The following is a 22,629-nucleotide window of genomic DNA, read 5'->3' as shown; positions in this document are numbered from 1 at the left end:
TCTCTATCCCTGTCCTTTGGCCATGTGACACTTCCTTAGAGAGCCAAAGTGGCCCCAAGCCTTCAGAGGGCCTTCATTATATTTATTCTCCCAGTGTTGAAGTAAATCAAGTTCTTGAACTCCTTTATTAGAACAGTCACCAAAAAAAATTTGAGAAAAAGAACTGGAAGCCAAGTTTATTTTAAGAGGTGAGGGGCAGATGGCTTTATTTTAAAAAAGAGGTGGCAGTCTTTAGAAATACAATGTGCTTGAGGTCTATTAGTTGAAGGGCAAGTACTGTCATTTACCCGAACAGGGCTGTCTTTAACCTTGAGCAGCTGGAGCTTTAATGCTAAATATATGTACACTTCCAGATATCAGTCTTCTCATGTTAAAGGAACATTTCAATGTGAAAGGGATATGTTTTTGACATTTTCTCTGTCTAAAGTTTAAACAGCCACTTAGGCTTCTAATTGGCAAATTCTAAGCAATCAGACTCTTTAGAGAAATATCATCAGATCTGAGCTAAAAGTATATAGGCTCTCATCTTAAGGACACTGGATGTTTAATATTTTTAAGAGAAATGTTTGAATGTCAGTTAATAAAGATTATTAGCAGATTAAAAAATAACAAAAGATGGTATAGAACTATTTTTGAGCAAAGAAAGATGCAAAAAATAAATGAATGGGTGTGAAGGATGTGAAAATGTTTGCCATTTTCTGGATGAGAAGTTATTTTCACGATTACGAACTAAACTTTAATTTGGTCTGGGAGCAAAAGCAAGTCTGATACTAGTCTCATGGAACTTCTTTACTTGGTTAGCATCCAAAAATCTACTGTACTGGTATTAGCAGCTTACATTTGAGCACTTCAGATAAGTCTGCTATTTCATTGGTCTATCTGTAGTTTTGAATGTATAATCAGGAGCCATTGTAGCAACTGGCTCCTTATGCAACATTTATTAATGTGGTATGGTAAAATCTATGTCTGCAGTGAAAATACCAAGCAATATAATGTGAAGTACTTAAAAAGAAGTAATGAAACTGAGCCTTCTAGGCATCTAAGGCTGCCAAACTGAAGATTTTACATTTATTTAACGTTTAATCATGTCTGTAATTGCAAAGCAGTTATTTCATATAGACATATTATGGGAGGGAAATTAAAATAATTTGTAAAAAGAATAAAAGTAATTGATTTCATAGTAGTTTTTATATCACTACACTTGCTGGTACTAAAAGGGAGCAATAAAAGTAGCCCAGTTGTTGGTTCATGCTTTGTTCTGTTTAGCCTTCTGTCAGTTTCTCAGTTCAGTAATGTTAAATTGCTACTTTATGATTCCAGCAATGCAAATAGCTAATTTCTTATAAAGAAAAAAAAAAGTTTTCTTGATCCTATAAGTGACTTAAGCAGAAAAAACACTGGATGTTTAATATTTTTAAGAAAAATGTTTGAATGTCAGTTAATAAAGATTATTAGCAGATTAAAAAAAAAAGGATTGTCTTTCTTGGTCCTACTTTGCATGTCACAGAATCTCAGGGTTTTAAAAAGGATTTGAAAGACCACAAGTTCAAGAATTATTCAAAGTATATCTGGTATATGACTTTTAAAATATTGAAGGAAAAATTATTTTGGCTAGCTCTGAGATAGTTCATAAAAAGTATTAGTCTTGCTTTTTAGGTCCTAGAAGAAGAAGCTGCAAAGATCATTAAGTTTACCATTGCTTTTAAAATTAAGAAATGGGGGGCGCCTGGGTGGGTCAGTCATTAAGTGTCTGCCTTCAGCTCAGGTCATGATCCCAGGGTCCTGGGAACAGAGCCCCGCATCGGGCTCCCTGCTCAGCAGGAAGCCTGCTTCTCCCTCTCCCACTCCCCCTGCTGTGCGTTCTTGCTCTCTCTCTCTTTCTCTCTGTCAAATAAATAAATAAATAAATAAAAATAAATAAATAAGAAATGGGTGTCCAACCCTCCATAAGATTACAGGCAACAGTAGAAAACATCTCCTTTCATGATCAGTTCTCATGTGTAGTAGGTATGCAGTGGGGAGAAGGGGGGTGAGGAGAGTCAGCCCATTAAGTATTTAATAAGTATTCATATAAAAATAATTAGAAGAGTAGCTGATGCACGTGGAGCACTGTATTGATTTCCTAGAACTGCTGCAACAAAATACCAAAAATTGGTTGGCTTAGCAGATAGTTATCATCTCACAGTTCAGAAACTTTAAACTCCATGTCTCATTCACACCAGCCACATTTCAAGTACTCAGTCCTTAGGAGCTACGCAGTCAGGGAGTGTCAACACAGAACATTGCTGTCACCGCAGAGAGTTGCACTGGCTAGTGCCAATGGAGCCAGCACAGGTTGGCAACTCTGCTCTCCTTCCCAAGGATCCATATACCTACTCATTCATTCCTCCCTTTTGACATGTTGTTTTCTTTTACAGAGTCACTTGTTTATTTGTCTTCTCTCCCCAAAGGATTATAAACTCTTTAAGGGTAGGGACTGTTCTTTCTGGTAACACAGTAAACACCCAATCAGCATTCAGTTACTCTAATTAAATTAGACAGCAGTTTATTGGACCTCTTTTGCATTTAGTCGGAGTCTAGATTTCACTGGAGTCTGGAGAAAAGAATGAACCAGAGACCAGGTTTTTCTTAAACCACAAGGATTAGGATGTATGGGGAGCCGATAGGTTTAAGCAGATATGCTTAAATGGCAAAGGTTTTTATTTGTGCTTAAAATTATTGTTCTATTTGGGTACCTGGAAAGCACATTTTAACTGATTTGGTTATTTATTTCTTGAGTGCCCACGAGGTAGATGGCAGGCTAGTGCCTGGCCCTGGATGACTCAGTGTGAACAAAACAGAAACAGGGTCCCTGCCCTGTGATACTCATTCTAGTTCTGGCAGATGAAAGTATTGGCAAGGATTCCCCCTGCCCCGACAGGCTGGGGCGGGAGGAGCATGATTTGGACTCTGGCCCTAGATGCCTGCATTCACATAAAACCTCCACCACTCTCCTGGCTCCAAGACCCTAACCAGATTGTTTCATTATATCTGAGTCTGCATTTCATCTTCGGTAAAAAGAGTGGGGGATAATATTTCCCACCTCATGCAGTTGTAAGCATTAAGTAAAAAAATTTGTATGAAGTGCTCAGTGCTGTGTGTGCTACACAGTAAGAACTAAGTGCTATTAGTCAGTACTACCTGCTATTCTTAAGACTACTACTCAGCCAGGACGACCCAGCAGTCAACATTAGATGGAAATAATGGGAAGTGTTCATATGGCTAGAAAATTCCTCATTATTTGAAAAGGGTGTTTCCTATCTTTTTTGGCGGAACAATGTAATTCCCTTTGCTTACTGTTTATATCTTCCACCCAGAGTAACTAAGATTGAAAAGTGTTACAAGATGTCCATCCGTGTTTTATTTTATGTTTCTTTGGTGTAGGATTTTATTCATTTGGGTCACTTCTTTCCAAGACAATTAGAAACAGAAATGCTTTGGGTGTCATCCAACCTTTCTTAGAGAAGTATGTGCTTTTTAACATAGTTGCAAAGGAGAATCCTTTAAAGAGGCTTACCATCAGCCTGCAAAATTGAAATCCTAAGTAACTAGCATGCAAAGATTTAATTAACATCATCTCATTCATATAAATGTGTGACTTTTTTCTTGCAAAAATGACATTGCCTTTGAAAAAATATCTTGGAAATGAGTTGGAAAGGAGGGGGATTGAACTTTGAAGGCATGTGATACTTGCATTTGCAGTAGGAGATTTTTTTGAGCCCTGAGCATTGTTTGTCTGGTGGAGGACAACTGCTTATGTACCTGAATATCATATTAAAATAAAAATCTTGGACCTACCAGATTCTCCTATAAAGTTCATGGCAAACCAAACTGCAGAAATATTCTTGTGTCTTTGCTGTAAAACCTTTCTCATATTCTAGAAATCTATTTTATCATTACTTGAGGGACAGAGGATTTCTTGCTAGTAACCAAGCTATTTGGCAGTGATGAACCATCCCTAGGCCTTCATTGTGATTTGTTGAACTCCAGTCAAAGACTCTGCATTGCTTTCAAGAGTTAAAACTCCCAACCACTTGATCTCTACTTCTGATAGTTCGTTGACAGTCTCATTCATCCATTTCAAAATTGAGAGTTCTTTGGGATGACCATATGACATTTGGGAGATAGTGTTTAGGGCACAGGCTTTGGAGCCAGGCTATCTGAATCCTGCTCTATCACTGTCTAGCTATGTGTCTTAAGCAGGTTACTTATTATCTCTATGCATAATTCCTTAATGTGAAAAGGGACAGTTCTATTGCTTTCCTACCAAGGATGTTATGAGGGAAAAAAGCACCAGGGCGCCTGGATGGCTCAGTGGGTTAAGCCTCTACCTTTGAGCCAGGTCACGATCTCAGGGTCCTGGGATCAAGCCCCGCATTGGGCTCCCTGCTTGGCAGGGAATGTTCTTCCTCCTCTCTCTCTCTGCCTCTCTGCCTACTTGTGATCTCTCTCTCTCTCAAATAAATAAATAAAATCTTTAAAAAAAAAATGGCACCAGATGCGTGTTGGGTTTAAAAGGAAGGAAGAAGGTAGGATGATGGGGAGGGAGGGATAGATGGGAAGGGGAGAAAGAACAGAAGGAAGGAAGGAAGGGAAGGATATTTGTTACAGATACTTTTCAAGAAAACCATTAATTTCCTTGTTGGAAGAACACATAATAACTTGGGTTTTTAGCAGGACCCTAATTTTTCTAAGTTGAGAACTCCAAAGGAGATTTATGATTGTTGAGATTCTACTCTTTGCCAGCACTGCTCAAGCCTTGTTCTCTCATGAGGAAAATCTAGAGCCATCTCCTAACAGATAAGGCAACCAAGACCTAGGGAGGTAAACAATTTATCCAAAGCACCATTGGTAGTGCCAGGATATGGACTTATTTAGCTCTGTCTGCTTCTTGAGATCATGCTTTTTCTTTAAAACAACAACAACAACTAAACAGTGTTTTTAGTCTTTTTAAAAGCCAGGAGCAAGTGTTTTGCTCCCAGCCATAAGAACTGCTGCTTACATGGGTGCCTTTAAAAGTAGAAACCCAGAAAAGAATAATCAAATGCCTAAAATCCTGGAGCTGGAGAAGCACTAAGACATCATCTGGATTTAGCCTAACCTCAACACTTAGAGATAGGGCAGATCGCCTGTAAGATCTGAGTTGGAGGCAAAACTAGAGAGGTAAGGATCCCCTCACTGTTGGTCCAGTGCTTCGGTCTCTGTACTGCTATACCTCTCAAACTACCTCAAAAGCAGATAGGGATTCTAAGTTAGACCACTTTAGGGCATGGGCCATATGCTCTTGACTTGCTATCTTATTTGAGATCTTGAACAAGTGACAACTTCTCTGTGAAAAACAGGGATGCTATACTTTGCACCATACACTTGTAGTCATTCACCATAGCAGTTAATACATAGTAAGTCTTTTATTAAATTAAAGCTGTTATTAAAATTAGCTATATTCCTAGTAGTATATTATTCATAAGTCCTCTTCTATCTTGAATGCCCATTCCCAACTCCTACTAATTATTCAAATCCACTTTATATTTCCTACATTTGAATTTCTATGCCCTCACAGAGTTTGCGACACATTATCCAGTGTCAAATTAAGAGAAGTTTAATTTATACATTCTAAAAATTAAATTTGTGATTTGGCCATGCTTATGTAGAATAGATCAACTATGATCAATTCACTGCCACATTTAAAAAAAAAAAATCAATGAACATGGTTAAGCTCACCTGACTTAATTTTTTGGAATAAGTTGGCCATCAGGATGATCAGTTGAGCTGTCTACCGTATCCCTGACTTAACCTAATCAAAGGTCAAGATGGTGGTTATTAAACAAGCCATTTCACTCCCTAAATTGAATGATGTTTTCTTATGCTTCTAATAAAGTAACTGATTAATAGAGCATTAGAGACTAACATTCTTCAAAGAGTTTTAGTTCCTGCCCAGTGATCAAGAATATAAATTTCAACTAACCCTACACTAAGTGAAGCATTGTGGGGTTCATGTGTTTGGAGAGTAGGATGGAGTCAAGTTTGGCTTTCAAATATGTAACATCACCTCTCTGAGGTATCCTCTATAAAATGAGAAGTTGTTTAAGATGTGCTAGGTGATCTCTGAGGCCTTTTCCAACTTAAGCAATTTGTGTGTCTCATAATTCGCAGGGAAATCAGCTTTCTTTGCCTTTGATCCGTTGAAGCCAAATGAGAAACTGAAGTAGAAGTTCTTCCCAAGGGCTCTTCCATAAGCACCCTTCCCCACCATGCCAAGCCACCTCTTGAATTTGGATTGATGCCAGCTGGTTGTGTCTGGGCTTTTTTGCTCTTCATTTTTCTTTTTCTTTCTTTCTTTCTTTTTTTTTTTTTTATGGTTTCTTTTGTAATTCTTAGTCCATCTGGGCTGGTCCGGCCGTTTACCATGCCTGGCCAACCCTCCTGCAAGAACTAATGTGCTGTCCATGCCCCATTCCTCTTAGAAGCTGAATGAATTGTGACCCCCAGCTTCTATGCTCAGTTTGGAGACCAGCTGCACCTTTGGGTTCTTCCCAGAAATGCTGGCCGACACTGCACCTGCAGTGTGATGGATTTGCCCTGGACTGAAAGGGGAAGGAAAATGAGGGGGAATCAAAAGATCACTTGTGTTTACCCTTTTCTTTGCACAGTGGTGCATTTACACCAACCAAGTATACCAGAGGATTTTTGAGACTTTATTAATTAATAATAATCATAATAAATACAAGAAGAAACTAAAATAAAACTAGAGAATGCACACATTTTTCTCTGGAAACCAGGAAAACCATAAACATTTAAAGTGATCAGATTAGGAAATGCTGAATTAGGGATCAAGGCATTTGGGTTTTATTTCGTTTCTCTGCTAATTAACTGGGTCATCTTGGATCACCTAGGGGATCTATAAGGTTCTGCCTGCCTTTAAAAATAGGTCTTCCAAAAGAAAAGAGTATAAGATGAATTTTTTGTAAATGCAAAACTTCTTTTTCAACCACTAAAGTTTTCTTCAGAGCAAAGATTCACACTGTAATATACTGAGCCTCTAATTATAGGCTTTCACATATGGAGTATTTGCCAATAATAGTTTAAAATTGATATTTAATCATCTACTTATCAAACATTAACTCAGCATTATAGATGATATGATTATTATTATATTTATATACCATTCAGAGGTTGCAAACTGGCCACGGGCCATAAAAGGCCTTGGAAAGCATATGGTTTTTTGTCTGGCCTACACAGTTAACACTTTTGGACACTTCTGAAGTCCATGCACATTCCAGCTTTTTACATGACTGTGTTAGATGCAGCGGACTTCACCTATCTAGCCCCTGAAAGCCCTGGAATTTGAGATCTTGGCATCATCAAGCTTGTTGCCTCCATAGCAATTTAATTTTAACAAGGAAGGGAAGAAGAGAAGGATTGCCTCTCAGAAAATGGCTAAGAAGTAGTTTTGCATGACACCAGGAGAATGGGTTGATAGATGACTTCCTGAGGTTCCTCTTAGCCTGGAAAGCTGTGACTACATTTCCCCTCAACCTACTTACTATAAGATAGATAAAATAGGACAGAAAGTTACTAGACATGCTCAAGGTCACTTAGGAAGTTTTTGGTGAAGCCAAAATTAAGAATCCCTTCCCTGGTGTCCTCATTCTGTTGCTCAGCCCACTCAGACATGCTGCTACACGGCTTGCTGATGAATAATGTGGGCTCTCAGGAACAGTTCCTTATGCAAAAGAGCCTCGGCAAGCTCTATTATGTCCTTGCAAGGGGATAGACTTTATTGTTTCCTTAATGCGTTATGGAGACTATTATAGCTCTTCCTCCCATACCAACCCTCCATCTGTGATCACTAACACACACTACAGGGTGTTTTGCTTTAGATAATGTGTGAACAAGGAACATAATTTGGGGAAATGGTTGAAGAAAGGAATCTAAGATTCAGAAAGGGCCGGGGACCAGACGAAAGTCCAAGAAACTAATGTCCTTAAAAATAATCCCTGCAGGGGCGCCTGGCTGGCTCAGTCAGTAGAGCATGTGACTCCTGATCTCGGGGTCAAGAGTTTGAGCCGCATGCTGGGTGAAGATTATTTTTTAAAAATAATAATAATAAAAAAATAGAAATAGCCCATGCAAATTCAGTTTTCGCAATGTACTTGCAAGATCTTATTTCCTTCCCAAGGAAAATAAAATATACCCTCCAGAAAGACTTTGCTGTGATCTCTTTCTGGTTCTACCTACACTAGCCATCTGCATTGTTAGAAGGCCTCTGGCCAGGCTTTTTTCAGAATTTATAGTTGTTAATACCACAGAAGGTACCCTCTAGCGGATTTCAAACTCCTACTTCTTCCTTTCATAATCAATACCCATTGAAAAGACTAGGTCCAATGAGACAACAAACTTGTAAATAATAATACCTAACATCTACTGGGGACTTGCTATGTGCCAGGCCCTCTGTAAAAACCTTTACATTTAACATCTTAAACTAATTCTCTCACCACCTTTGCAAAGTAGGTTTTATGATCTCCATTTTCTTTCTTTCTTTATTAAGATTTCTTTCTTTATTTATTTGACAGACAGAGTTCACAAATAGGCAGAGAGGCAAGCAGAGAGAAAGAGAAGTGAGCAGGCTCCCCGCTGAGCAGAGAGCCGATGCAGGGCTCAATCCCAGGACCGTGAGATCATGACCTGAACTGAAGGCAGAGGCTTAACCCACTGAACCACCCAGGCACTCCTGATCTCCATTTTCTAAAGAAAAAATTTTTAACTGAAACTCAGAAAGAAAGCTTCAGTAACTTGGCCAAGGTCACAGAACTGAACTTGAAACCAGGTTTGTCTTTCTAGAAATCACACGCTAAACTCCTATTTACAAAAGCTTACAGCCAGGTGCCTGGGTGGATCAGTCAGTTGAGCACTGACTCTTGCTTTTGGCTTAGGTCACAATCTCACCAACTCTTAGTTTTGGCTAGGTTCATGGTCTCATGACTCTGAGAACAAGCTCTGCATCGAGCCCGGCACTGAAGCCGGCCTTGGGCTTTGTGCTCAGAGGGGAATCTGCTTGAGATTCTGTCTCACTCTGTTCCCTCTCTCTCAAGCACATTAAATCTTTAAATACAAAACAAGGAGTGCCTGGGTGGCTCAGTTGGTTAAGCAACTGCCTTCAGTTCACCTGGGACGGAGTCCTGCATCAGGCTCCCAGCTCCATGGCAGTCTAGCTTCTCTCTGAACTTCTCCCCACTCGTGTTCTCTTTCACTCTGTCTCTCAAATAAATAAGTAAAATATTTTTTAAAAATTAAAAAAAATAATAGCAATGAAATGTATAGCCGTTTGAGCCTAACAATCAGCCACTTGTTCCTGCAGCAGAAGTCAAGGTGGCCTTCAGCCCAGGAAATTCCATCTGTGAGGTCAATCCAATGAAAGCAGCCTGGCCCCACCATGCTCCCATCCCCCACAACAGAGCAGCTACAGGGAAAATTAGCATTGAGACACTGCATTTTTTTTTTTTAAAGATTTTATTTATTTATTTGACAGAGAGAGATCACAAGTAGACAGAGAGGCAGGGAGAGAGTGAGAGAGGGAAGCAGACTCCCCGCCGAGCAGAGAGCCCGATGCGGGACTCGATCCCAGGACCCTGAGATCATGACCTGAGCCGAAGGCAGCGGCTTAACCCATTGAGCCACCCAGGTGCCCCGAGACATTGCATTTTTTAACCAGAAGGAAAGCTTCACTGAACAAAAATCCCATTGTCCGCATTACTAAGCCCCCTAAAAGAAGATAAGCAAATTTGAATGCTGCATTAGCTCTGGATCTATCTGGGGACCAGTAAAGCTAAAAAACGGAGTTTCCTAAACATGTACATAGTGTGAATTTGGCCACCAAAGACCGTATGCATAAAAGCACATGTGCTAAGAAGGCATTTTTCTTCATTTAGTTCTTCACTGCTATGACTACTAGGTTTATGGAAGGATGCTAATTCCAGGTTAGGAGGTTTTCCTACATTCCTATAACTAGTAACAGTATTCCATAGTTTGCTTGCCTGCATAGGATTTTAATTTAGCACAGTGCCATATTTGGTCTCTGGATTTCTAACACTTAATTCCAATAGTACCGGTTGAAAATAAAATGGAAATGGTAAAAAAATAACCATGATTTTTTTCCAAACACATGTCCTGCCCAAAGGTCTTAAAGAGATTTGCTTATTCATTACCTCCCAATACTCCTGCAGGGTGAAAATGAAATTTAATAGCAAACTTATTTTAATCCAGAGATTCAAATAAGTATCTGAGGGCTCACTCTGTGCTGGACTCTTTCCCAGGCTCTTTAGTTATCATAATTTTCATATATGAAGTATGTATAATTAGACTTAATTTAGACACAGAAACTGAGACAGAATTTCCATAGTTTATATAAGGTAATAAGTGAAGAAGTCAGAATCTGAATACAGATCTTTTGATTCCCCTCATAGAAAGACAGAATTCTTTCTACAGACTGAGAGCTATCTGGGTTTTAATGTAACTAGTATTAACTTAATCATCCTGTTACTGTGATTGCTTATTTCTTTCGCCCAACTTCATAAGAACTTAATGTGGAAGGATCCAACTCCAAGTCATACTAAATACTGTGATGTTGTTAAAATAACATCCCATCTCCTATGATTCTATGGGGAAAATGGGGATCAGTGCCAAATTCACTGATGGTGATGACCATGCAGTCTATTTCCTTTGGGATTTCATATTCAGAGCAGAGTGTCCTAAACATATCTTATTGGAAGAAGCAGCATCAAATGTAATTATATAATTGTTTGTATGCCTCTTTCAAATGCATCCCTTGCCAACCCTGGGCCTTTAAAGCTATGGGTTTTTATTTAAGGGATTGTTTCTTTAAACAGCCAGACCCGTTTATGGAACATCATTCTCATAGTTAGGACATTTTCTTCTCACATTTGACCAACTTAGTCAAGTAAGTCCTAGAACAAAGCAATTCCACTTTTCAGAAAAAAAATCTGCTAGCCATTTTTTATTAGTTGCAGAATTTAAGTTAATCAGTTGGTATGTAAGTGATAAAAGTTGGACTGAATTATAATGGATTTGTGTTTTTTTAATGATAAAAAATAACATTAAACTTACCAGCTCCCATTTTTAAGTGTAAAATTCAGTAGTTTTGTACAACAGAGTTCCCAGGTTTTTTCAGCTTGTAAAACTTAAATACCCATTAAACACAAATTCCCTCTCCCCTTCCTACAACCCTTGGCAACCACCATTCTTCTTTCTGTTGCTGTAGTTTTGACTACTTTAGATACTTCATGTAAGTGGAATCATATAGTATTTGTCCTTTTGTGACAAGCCTATTTCATCTAGGATGATGTCCTGGAAGTTCATCCACATTGTAGATATAACAAGTTTTCCCTTTTTTAAATTTGCATGATATTCCATTTTGTGTATATGCCGCGTTTTCTTTTTCCATTCATCCACCTATACACATATAGATTGTTCCCACCTCTTGGCTATGGTGAATAGTGCTGCATTGAACACTGGTTTGCAAACATCTCTTCAAGATCGTGCTTTGAATTTTTCTGGATGTACACCCAGAAGTGGGACTGCTGGATCATACAGTAATTCTATTTTTAAATTTGTTTCAGAACTCCCATACTCTATACCAGAGCGGAGGCATCATTTTTACATTCCCACTACTTGTTACTTTCTTTTCTTTCGATGGTAGTTATCCTTACGGATGTGAGGTCAGATTCCGTTCTGGTTTCGATTTGTATTTCCTTGTGATTGGTGATGTGAAGCATCTTTTCATATGCTTACTGTTCTCTCACATATCTTTGGAGAATTGTCTGTCTAAATCCTTTGCATAATTTTTAATCATACTATTTGGTTTTTTGTTGTTATAGGTGTTATATAGAGTTATGGGAGTTCCTTATGCATTTTGGACATTAGTCCCTTATCAAATAATAAAGATTTGCAGATATTTTCTCCTATTTTATAGATTGTCTTTTCAGCCTGTTGATTCTGGATGTGCAGAAGTTTATAAGTGTGCTTTAATCACATTTGCTATTTTTGCTTTATTCCTGTGCTTGTGGTGTTATATTCCAAGAAATCATTGTCAAATCCAATGTTCTGAAGCTTTTTCCCTATGTTTTCTCCTAGGAGTTTTCCAGTTTTAGGTCTTTAATTCTTCTTGAGTTAAATTTTGTATATGTTAGAGGGTAAAGGGTCCAACTTCATTCCCTTGCATGTGGATATCTAACACTATTTGTTGAAGAGACTGTTCTTTCCTCATCGTTTTGTCTTGGCACTTTCATCAAAGATCCCTTCATCATATATGGGAGAGTTTATTTCTGTGTTCTCTCTTCCATTCGTCTATATTCCTGTCTTTATGCCAGTAACCCACCATCTTAATTACTGTTGCTTTATTGTATGTTTTGAACTCATGAAGTGTGAGGCCTCCAACTTTGTTATGTTTCAGGACTGTTTTGGCTATTTAGGGTCTGTTGAGATACCATATGAATTTCAATACATTTTTTAAGATTTTTATTTATTTGACAGAGAGAGCAGCACAGGGAGAGAGAGAAGCAGACTCCCCTCTGAGCAGGGAGCCTGATGAGGAACTCCATCCCTAGACTCTAGGATCATGACCCGAGCCAAAGGCAGACACTTAACCAACTGAACCACCCAGGCATCCAAGATTTTTTTTTCTATTTTTGCAAAAACTGTGATTGAGCTTTTGATAAAAGATGGCAATGAATCTGTAAATCACTTTGGATAGTATGGGCATTTTAACAATACAATTCATGAGCATGGGATACATTTCTATATATTTGTATGTTTTATTTCTTTTGGCAGTGTTTTGTAGTTTTCAGTGCACAAGTCTTTTACCTGCTTGGTTAAATTTCTCAAGTACTTTTGTCTTTCGATGCTATTGTAAGTTGGGATTATTAATTGCCTTTTTGGATTAGTCACTGTTAGTGTACAAAAACACAATTGATTTTATGTATTTATTTTGAGTCTCACAATTTTGTTAAAATTGTTTATTAGTTTTAACAGTTAAGGGTTTTTTTTTAATTTTTTATTTTTTATAAACATATATTTTTATCCCCAGGGGTACAGGTCTGTGAATCCCCAGGTTTACACACTTCACAGCACTCACCAAAGCACATACCCTCCCCAATGTCCATAATCCCACCCCCTTCTCCCAAACCCCCTCCCCCCAGCAACCCTCAGTTTGTTTTGTGAGATTGAGACACTTATGGTTTGTCTCCCTCCCAATCCCATCTTGTTTCTTTGATTCTTCTCCTACCCACTTAAGCCCCCATGTTGCTTCACCACTTCCTCATATCAGGGAGATCATATGATAGTTGTCTTTCTCTGCTTGACTTATTTCACTAAGCATGATACGCTCTAGTTCCATCCATGTTGTTGCAAATGGCAAGATTTCATTTCTTTTGATGGCTGCATAGTATTCCATTGTGTATATATATACCACATCTTCTTGATCCCAGTTAAGGGTTTTTTCTGACATTTTAAGGTTTTCTACATGTGAGATCATACCATCTGCAAACAGAATTTTGCTTCTTCATTTCCAATTTGGATGCTTTATTTCTTATCTAATTGTTCTGTCTAGGACTTCTAGTTCTAAGTTGAATAGAAGTAACTAGAATGGGGATCCTTACATTGGTCCCAATCATCAGGGAAAAGCTTTTACTCCTTCATCGCTGATTATGATTTTAGCTGTGGGCTTTGTGTGTGTGTGTGTGTTTTTTTTCTTTTATGCCTAGTCAATTGAGTGTTTTTATCATGAAAGTGTGTTGAATTTTGTCAAGTTTATTTTCTTCATCAACTGAGATGAAGATGTGGGTTTTTTCATTCGTTCTATTAATATGGTGTATTACTTTGAATTATTTTCATATATTGAACCATGCTTGCATTCCAGGTATAAATCCATTGTTAGTCATGGTGTATAAACCTTTTAATAAGCTGTTGAATTCAATCTGCTAGTATTTTGTGGAGGAGTTTTGCATCAGTATTCATCAGGGACATTGGATTTACTTTTAAAACTGTTAGTGAATAACTTCAGAGGCATGCCTTATGTTTTAAACATACAAAATGGTTTAAGCACTCTGAAGCTTTGTTCTGTGTATAATGTCATATTCAAAAAGTAGGCTGGAAAATATGCTAATGAGAATTCAGAATGGCATACAACTAGAAACATCTTAAAACATCTCCTTTTGTGTCAAGAAAGGTTCATTCTCCACTCCCAAAGAAGCCAAATGCAGGTTTGGGAAAAGAAAATGTCTTCTCTCTGAGTAACATTCTCAGTTTGTGTGGTTTGTTTGTTAAAAGAGGAGTGTGTATATCAAACTGAAATTTGAGTATTGCAATCTAATTACCTCATCATATATTTTAAACCAAAATGGAAGCATTACTCATGAAAATATCCGAAGTATAGCCCCACAAAAGATATTTTTCAATGGCAACATATGGTTTTAGGAGTCTCACACAACTTCAATGCATACTTACTTTTTGCTATGTTTCCTTAATTCAGTCAAAACATAAATATTAGTTGAAATTCCATCTCAGAGTTATGAGAAGTAGATTTATTTTTTTAGTGTTTTATTTTTAATTAAAATTAAGCAATAACATGTGGCAGAAATCTTCTTAATGGGAAATTTACTGTGGTCATTGTATGTGTTTTAGGATTATAAATGGAAACAAAAAGAGTGGAATAAATTTGTGGAGGCAGTAATAGTTGGAAAATTATTATTATGTACTTATTTTATGGAATTTCCTGATAAAAGTCAGAGTCGAGTAGTTTTATAATTTTGAAAAGTTTTATGCATACATATATGGTATGGTAAAGTAACCAGATTAGGTATATTTACCTTATATTTTAATATTTATTATATATTTATATTTTATATATTTATTATATATATTAGGTATTTTTACCTATAATTAGGTATATTTACCATATACAGTAAAGTAACCAGATTAGGTAGAGGAGAATGCCAGTGTGTTTCCTCCCCACAAAGAATAGCAAGTATCCAGCATCAGCGTGCAACATATTCATTTCCTTCTTCCTCCAACTGCCAAATCTAGATGGGTGATTTTTTTTTTTTAATACCATCTTGTTCGACCAGTAAACAGTAAACAGTGAAACAGGTTTGCATGTTTTATATAACAACAACAGAAATGTAGGACTTTTCTTTCTTTCTACTAAAATATAATAAATATAGAACTTTTAGGTCTGGCTAGTTGTATTAGTTTGCTTCTTGGTCAGTCACAAGGATGACTATGTTTTGCATAGTACAAAGTAATAGCAGCAAATATGAATTGAAAGCTTGCTATGTGTTGGATACTAGATTTCAGGTGCATTATATGCTCTGTTTTATTGAACCCTTACAGTAATTTTATGAAGGTGAAGAAAACACTAGTTACTGAAGATCCTTTATTACTCAAAGCTAAAGTTCATTCCAGAAAGAGAAATGAAAAGAAACATATAGCTCTACTTTTCATAGTTTAGCAAGCGACAGGCCTAGTTTTGAGAAAGCAAGATAGACCATGAATCCACGGCGGCTTCTCTGCGCACCACCCCCCCCCCCGCCACCCCCAAGAGTGCCTTTTTAAACATGATTGGAATCCAGGGAACTAGAACCGTTAACTGCTAATACTGTCTTTATAAACAGATGAGCAATACATATTTGACCTCAAAAGACCTTATTAAAACCAACAGACAATGACTATAAATGCCCCAGTTTTCCTTCATTTACTTGTTCTCTAATAACCACTATTCAGCTAAAACTAATATGGATGAGAGATATAATAAGAGGAGAATAGAGATGCCTGGGTGGTTTAGTCAGTTGAGTGAGTGTCTGACTCTTGATTTCAGCTCAGGTCATGAGCCTCACGTCAGGTTCTCACACTGGGCGTGGAGCCTGCTTAAGATTTTCTCTCTGTCCCTCTCCCTCTGCCCCTCAGTAGGAAGTTGGGGGGAGGGAGGGGAGGATGACAATACATATAATTAACTTTTGTGAGCCTTATATAGATTCCTTTAATTCTCTTAAGGATCAACTCTATCTTATATAGTTGATGAAGCTGAAGCTTAAAATAATAAAGAACCCAAAAGAACATATCCCCAAAAAAGAACATATCCAATATATCCATGCTTTATAGCTACTAAATGGCCATTGAGACTCCCATAAGATTGTTGAAATTAAACATGTGTAAGTATGTTTGTGTTTTTCATTAAAATCAAAATCAGTGATAATTGGAGGATAAAATCCTTTGACTGTTTTATTCAGTCAAGATTAGCTATGATTGTTGGAATATAAGAAAAACTGATATTTTCTCTCTGTAGTTGTATTAAACTAATTTTTTGCATAAGAATAACTGAGCTAGAAAAGCACTGGCTGAATATGTCTACAGAATATATAATCCTGTATTTTGGAATCTGGAAAAAGAACTGCTGAAAAGAAATAAAAAGTTATTCTTTAAAATATAAATAACTAGGGGTGCCTGTGTGGCTCAGTTGGCTAAGCATCTGCCTTCAGCTCAAATCATGATCCCAGACTCCTGGGATTGAGTCCTCGCCTCGGGCTCCCTTCTCCATGGGCAGCCTGCTTCTCCCTTTTCACTGCTTGTCCTCTCGTGCTCTCTCTCCCTTTCTCTCTCTCTCTCTCTCAAATAAATAAATAATATCTTTTTTAAAAATATAAATAACTAAGAATTAACTTTGAGTCTCTTATAAACTGTGTTTCATGTTTTTCTTTTGATCTTTTTGACTTCTTGGAGCCTTCCATTTTTTTTAAGTCAACCTTGTTTTTAAAGAAATGACATCTGTTTTTCTGAGTGTCCCTATTATGTGTGTGCATTTGATGATTTTACCCAATTAAATAGCAAGAGTGGTAACTATTTTTAGTGTAGTAAGTGGAATATAGAAAATATACTGTAATTTTAAAAGTTTGTGTAGTTACTTTGAACATTCTGTTAATAGATTTGTGATTATGCCTTTTTAGTAGACAAAAGGAAGTCTATAATATAGAAAGTATATGAAAAAAACATAACATCTGTCCTAATCTAATTTTCAGGCACATCTCCAGTCTTTGATTTGGCTGAAGTAACATACCACAGAGCTGTGGGCATGCCTGGAATTGAGAGAAGCAGTTAAAAGACTCCCAATTGCTTCCTGCCTTTTGAAAACTCCTGAAAATCATCTCTTCGGACTCCGGAATTTTACACATCTCTACTAGGACTTTGCTTGAATGTTTACATTTTCTGCTTGCTGTCCTACATACCACACTATCTAGTGTTCACCTTTTGTTAAAACATAAGGGTGTCGGGAGCTTACTTGGCAAGCCAGCATGGCTAGGATGAGCTTTGTTTTAGCAGCTTGCCAGTTGGTGCTGGGCTTGCTAATGACTTCATTAACTGGGTCTTCCCTACAAAATAATGAGTGTCCACAACTTTGTGTTTGTGAAATTAGGCCCTGGTTCACCCCGCAGTCAACATATAGAGAAGCTACTACTGTTGATTGCAATGATCTCCGCTTAACAAGGATTCCCAGCAACCTTTCTAGTGATACCCAAGTGCTTCTCTTACAGAGCAATAACATCGCAAAGACCGTGGATGAGCTCCAGCAGCTTTTCAACTTGACTGAGCTAGATTTCTCCCAAAACAACTTTACAAATATTAAGGAGGTAGGGCTGGCAAACCTAACCCAGCTCACTACTCTACATCTGGAGGAAAATCAGATTACAGAAATGACTGATTACTGTCTGCAAGACCTCAGCAACCTTCAAGAACTCTATATCAACCATAACCAGATTAGCACTATTTCTGCGAATGCTTTTTCAGGCTTAAAAAATCTTTTAAGGCTTCACTTGAACTCTAATAAATTGAAAGTAATCGATAGCCGCTGGTTTGATTCAACACCCAACCTGGAAATACTCATGATTGGGGAAAACCCCGTGATTGGAATTCTAGATATGAACTTTAAACCCCTCTCAAATTTGAGAAGCCTGGTTTTGGCAGGAATGTATCTCACTGATATTCCTGGAAATGCCTTGGTGGGCTTGGATAGCCTTGAAAGCCTGTCTTTTTATGATAACAAACTGGTCAAGGTTCCTCAGCTTGCTCTGCAAAAAGTTCCAAATTTAAAATTCTTAGACCTCAACAAAAACCCCATTCACAAAATCCAAGAAGGGGATTTCAAAAATATGCTTCGACTGAAAGAACTGGGCATCAACAACATGGGGGAACTTGTTTCTGTGGATCGCTATGCCCTTGATAACTTGCCTGAACTCACAAAGTTAGAAGCTACCAATAACCCCAAATTATCTTATATCCACCGCTTGGCTTTTCGAAGTGTTCCTGCCCTAGAAAGCTTGATGTTGAATAACAATGCCTTGAATGCTGTTTACCAAAAGACAGTAGAATCCCTTCCCAATCTTCGTGAGATTAGTATCCACAGCAATCCTCTGAGGTGTGATTGTGTCATCCACTGGATTAATTCCAACAAGACCAACATCCGATTCATGGAGCCGTTGTCCATGTTCTGTGCCATGCCACCTGAATACAGAGGGCAGCAGGTAAAGGAAGTTTTAATCCAGGATTCAAGTGAACAGTGCCTCCCAATGATATCTCACGACACATTCCCAAATCATTTAAACATGGATATTGGCACAACAGTTTTCCTAGACTGTCGGGCCATGGCTGAGCCAGAACCTGAAATTTACTGGGTCACTCCTCTTGGAAATAAGATAACTGCGGATACACTTTCAGATAAATACAAGCTAAGTAGTGAAGGTACGTTAGAAATATCTAACATACAAATTGAAGACTCAGGAAGATACACTTGTGTTGCCCAGAATGTGGAAGGGGCCGACACACGTGTGGTAACAATTAAGGTTAATGGAACCCTTCTGGATGGTACCCAGGTGCTGAAAATATATGTCAAGCAGACAGAATCTCATTCCATTTTAGTGTCCTGGAAAGTTAATTCCAATGTCATGACATCAAACTTAAAATGGTCTTCTGCCACCATGAAGATTGACAATCCTCACATAACATACACTGCCAGGGTCCCAGTAGATGTTCATGAGTACAACCTAACACATCTGCAGCCTTCCACAGATTATGAAGTATGTCTGACAGTGTCCAATATTCACCAGCAGACTCAAAAGTCGTGTGTCAATGTCACAACTAAAAATGCCGCCTTTGCACTGGACATTTCTGACCAAGAAACCAGTACGGCCCTTGCTGCAGTAATGGGGTCCATGTTTGCCGTCATTAGCCTTGCGTCCATTGCTGTGTACATTGCCAAAAGGTTTAAGAGGAAAAACTACCACCATTCATTAAAAAAGTATATGCAAAAAACTTCTTCAATCCCACTAAATGAGCTGTACCCACCACTCATTAACCTCTGGGAAGGTGACAGTGAGAAAGACAAAGATGGTTCTGCAGACACCAAGCCAACCCAGGTTGACACATCCAGAAGCTATTACATGTGGTAACTCAGTGGACATTTTGCTTCTGGTAGTAAGGAGCACAAAGACGTTTTTGCTTTATTCTGCAAAAGTAACAAGTTGAAGACTTTTGTATTTTGACTTTGCTAGTTTGTGGCAGAGTGGAGAGGACGGGTGGATATTTCAAATTTTTTTAGTATAGCGTATCGCAAGGATTTGACACGGCTGGCGGCACCTCTAGGCTTCCAGTTTGTGTTTGGTTTTTATTCTTATCATTATTATGATTATGATTATTATTATAATATTATTATTATTATTATTTTGTTTTAGTTGTTGTGCTAAACTCAATAATGCTGTCTAACTACAATGCTCAATAAAATGATTAATGACAGGTTGGGGTTCCCCTGTGCTTTTACCAATAGCATGACCCCTTCTTCTGAAGCCATCAGTAGAAAGTACCATGTCCTCCAAAAAGCTAACACACAGTGTGAAGCAGCATTGAATCTTTTGTAGCAATCTGGTCTACAGACTTTTAACTCAAGAAGCCAAGGCTAGACTTGTTACCTTCCTTGAATGATGTTAGTTGACTGTACTGTAATGTTGTATCAACTGAATTGAATGTTTGCCTTTGAACAATGATTTCTTTTTTTGTAATAGTTAAAGAGGCTTAGAATAAGCTAACAGGCAATAGAAATATGTATATCAGATTTTTTAATGTAACAAACTACATGTTAATTGTTACCTTATTCTTTTTATCTTTAGTAGACACTTTTAAAAGAAAAGACAATTTTGTTGTGTTTAACTCACCAACATGTGGTGTATAATGAAGACAGAACTATAATAAATTAGTTTTGTTCTGATTTTTTAGAACACTTGCAATAATGTATCATTTATAGTTCTTGCTAGTTGCAGTGGTGATATATTTCACATCCCTTAAACAACCACCAAAATAAATCAAGTATAGCTTGATGCTTTTAAAACTAGGCCCCCAAAACTTTTGAATTCTTTTCTAAGGGAAGAAATATCTATTTTCATGAACATATTTTAATGAAAAGGATTTCTATATTTTAAATATTACTGATGAGATCTAATGGAGGGAAACATCCTTATGAACAAAAAGGCCTATTACTGTATCCCAAGCATCACTAAATGTGGTTAAAAATAGAAACACATTGATAAAGAGATAGATATGTCACATTCCTTTTCTGTAAGGGTTTTGTTAAAATTCTGATTTTTTTTATTGTATCCCCACTCTCCATCAAAGTCTAAAACATACAGTTAGGCAGTATTCCACAATATATTATGTTATTCCTTTTTAAATGGCATTCTATTTGCTTAGACTCTTATTAGCCCATATATCCATGTGAAGATATCTGCTGAGACAAGTAAATGGTTAATAGAAAACAGAACAACTTCTGTACATTTGGCATTTTTCAGCCAAAAAATATAGAGACCCAGTTTGGCAGAACTAAGTGCTTACTGGAAAATGCATGTGTGAAATTTTGGACAGGAAAAAAAAAGATTTGGGTAGAAGGTCAGTTCCACAAAGTTATGTGTATTGGGGGAGGTGGAGGGAGATGAAGATATACTTAGAGGAAAAAGGAAGCATTTGAAAATGCAGGTTAATAATACAGAGAAATAAAAGCTGCTCCAGATGGCACCTGCCACCAGGGATACGCAGGCATACCAGGAAAGATAAGATTGTAAAAAGGGACTGCGCAAGCAGGTGGCAGCTGAGCAAAAGGAAGAAGGGAGCAGAAAGAACACGCAGGTGAGGCAAGCAGAAAGGATTTCTTTCTTTGTAAAATTCCTTGTTTCATGAATCATTTAGTTTTTCCCATTTCTAAAGGGGATTTTTTTTTTTCATATGCTGAAGCAAATGAGCCGCAGCAGAAAAACAAGTATTTGAGCTAGAAGCATCTCTTCCCACATCCCTCATTTCTTGAGAAAAACCTGTACCCAGAGAAGAATGGTAACTTGCCCTGGTTAGACTCTCCTGCCCATTGAGAACTCTGCACTCCCATCTATAGCTCTGGGTCCTGAGTCTTCTGGACTCCCATACAGAGCTCATCGCTCACAGTCCTCAGCAACCGCTAGCACTCTTGCTTCAAAAACGCTCTGTATCTTCAAGTTCTCATTTACTCAGGACAAAATTCAGCACCAGGGCAGAACCGGAGGGTCAGAAAAGCTTCTACATTGTTATTACCAAGTACTTGTAGGAAACAGAATTGATGTTGCTTTGGATACAACCTTGGAGAAGTTTCCTGTTGGGTGATTCTTGTCTTCAAATATCTACAGAGTAGGACACCATCTAGTAAACTCTTGGTAATTATGCAAACAATGAAAGGAGATTGACACTGAAACATCAGGCTTAGAGCAGGGAGGAAAGAGGAGGCATTGTTTATCCTATAAAGCAATGATCTGGACCTGGCACATTATCATCACTCAAATATTAGTGGAATAAGTGAAGGAAAACAACCACTTCTCAATTCTGGATATAGACTCCAGTCAGGGACTCCAGTGTTTTTGTCAACGAACTTTTGCTAGGCCAGTTCGGGAGAAACAATCCCTTTAAACTTTTACTCCTCCAATAAAATATTTTGAGCTTATTTTTCCTTGTCTGTGCTAATTGGGTTGGTTTTCAGTTGACAGAAAGCAAAATGGCATGGTACTTTTTTCCCTAGACAAGTATTTCTTCATTTGTGCTTAATTCAATTTGATAAGTCAGACAGTCAGTGAAATTAGGCATCAAAGTAGTTCCTGACTGATAATGGAGGTTATATCACCTTTACCAGTGAAGTGACAATTACAGGACATTTTCTAATTTCATATTTTCCCTTTTGCTTCCTGCTGCCCTCAGGACATATAATGTATCTCAACCTGATTTTACAAGGTCATTTTTTGAGATACGACTTAAAACGGGCATTCTCAAATTGGCCTCTTTAATTAATGATAAATTGAACTGATGCCATGAATATAAAAACATGCAATGTTTGAATATCAATTTTTCTAATTTGGCTGTGGGTTTAGTTTAGCAAAAAGGAATCATCTCCATTCTTTAGCAAACAAACACTACCAAAGTCCATTATTTTCTCTCCTGTGGTTTTCTACTCATTCATTCATGTGT

The 22,629-nt window shown here is 37.7% G+C and overlaps 1 protein-coding gene across 1 annotated transcript in view; it reads left to right on the top strand.

The window, feature by feature from the left end:
* Window positions 1–22,111, top strand: part of LRRN1 (leucine rich repeat neuronal 1) — a 38,737-nt gene extending 16,626 nt beyond the window's left edge. The window contains exon 2 of the mRNA XM_082744350.1: window positions 17,127–22,111. Within this exon, the coding sequence (XP_082600476.1) occupies window positions 17,400–19,550 (2,151 nt within the window). The 5' untranslated portion in view covers window positions 17,127–17,399 and the 3' untranslated portion in view covers window positions 19,551–22,111. The remainder of the gene's footprint in view (window positions 1–17,126) is intronic.
* Window positions 22,112–22,629: the final 518 nt, after the last annotated feature.

The sequence above is a fragment of the Mustela nivalis genome, assembly GCF_964662115.1.
Source record: "Mustela nivalis genome assembly, chromosome: 1".
NCBI lineage: Eukaryota > Metazoa > Chordata > Mammalia > Carnivora > Mustelidae > Mustela > Mustela nivalis.
Note: the sequence above shows the minus strand (reverse complement) of the source record. Positions and strands in the feature narration are given on the sequence as shown.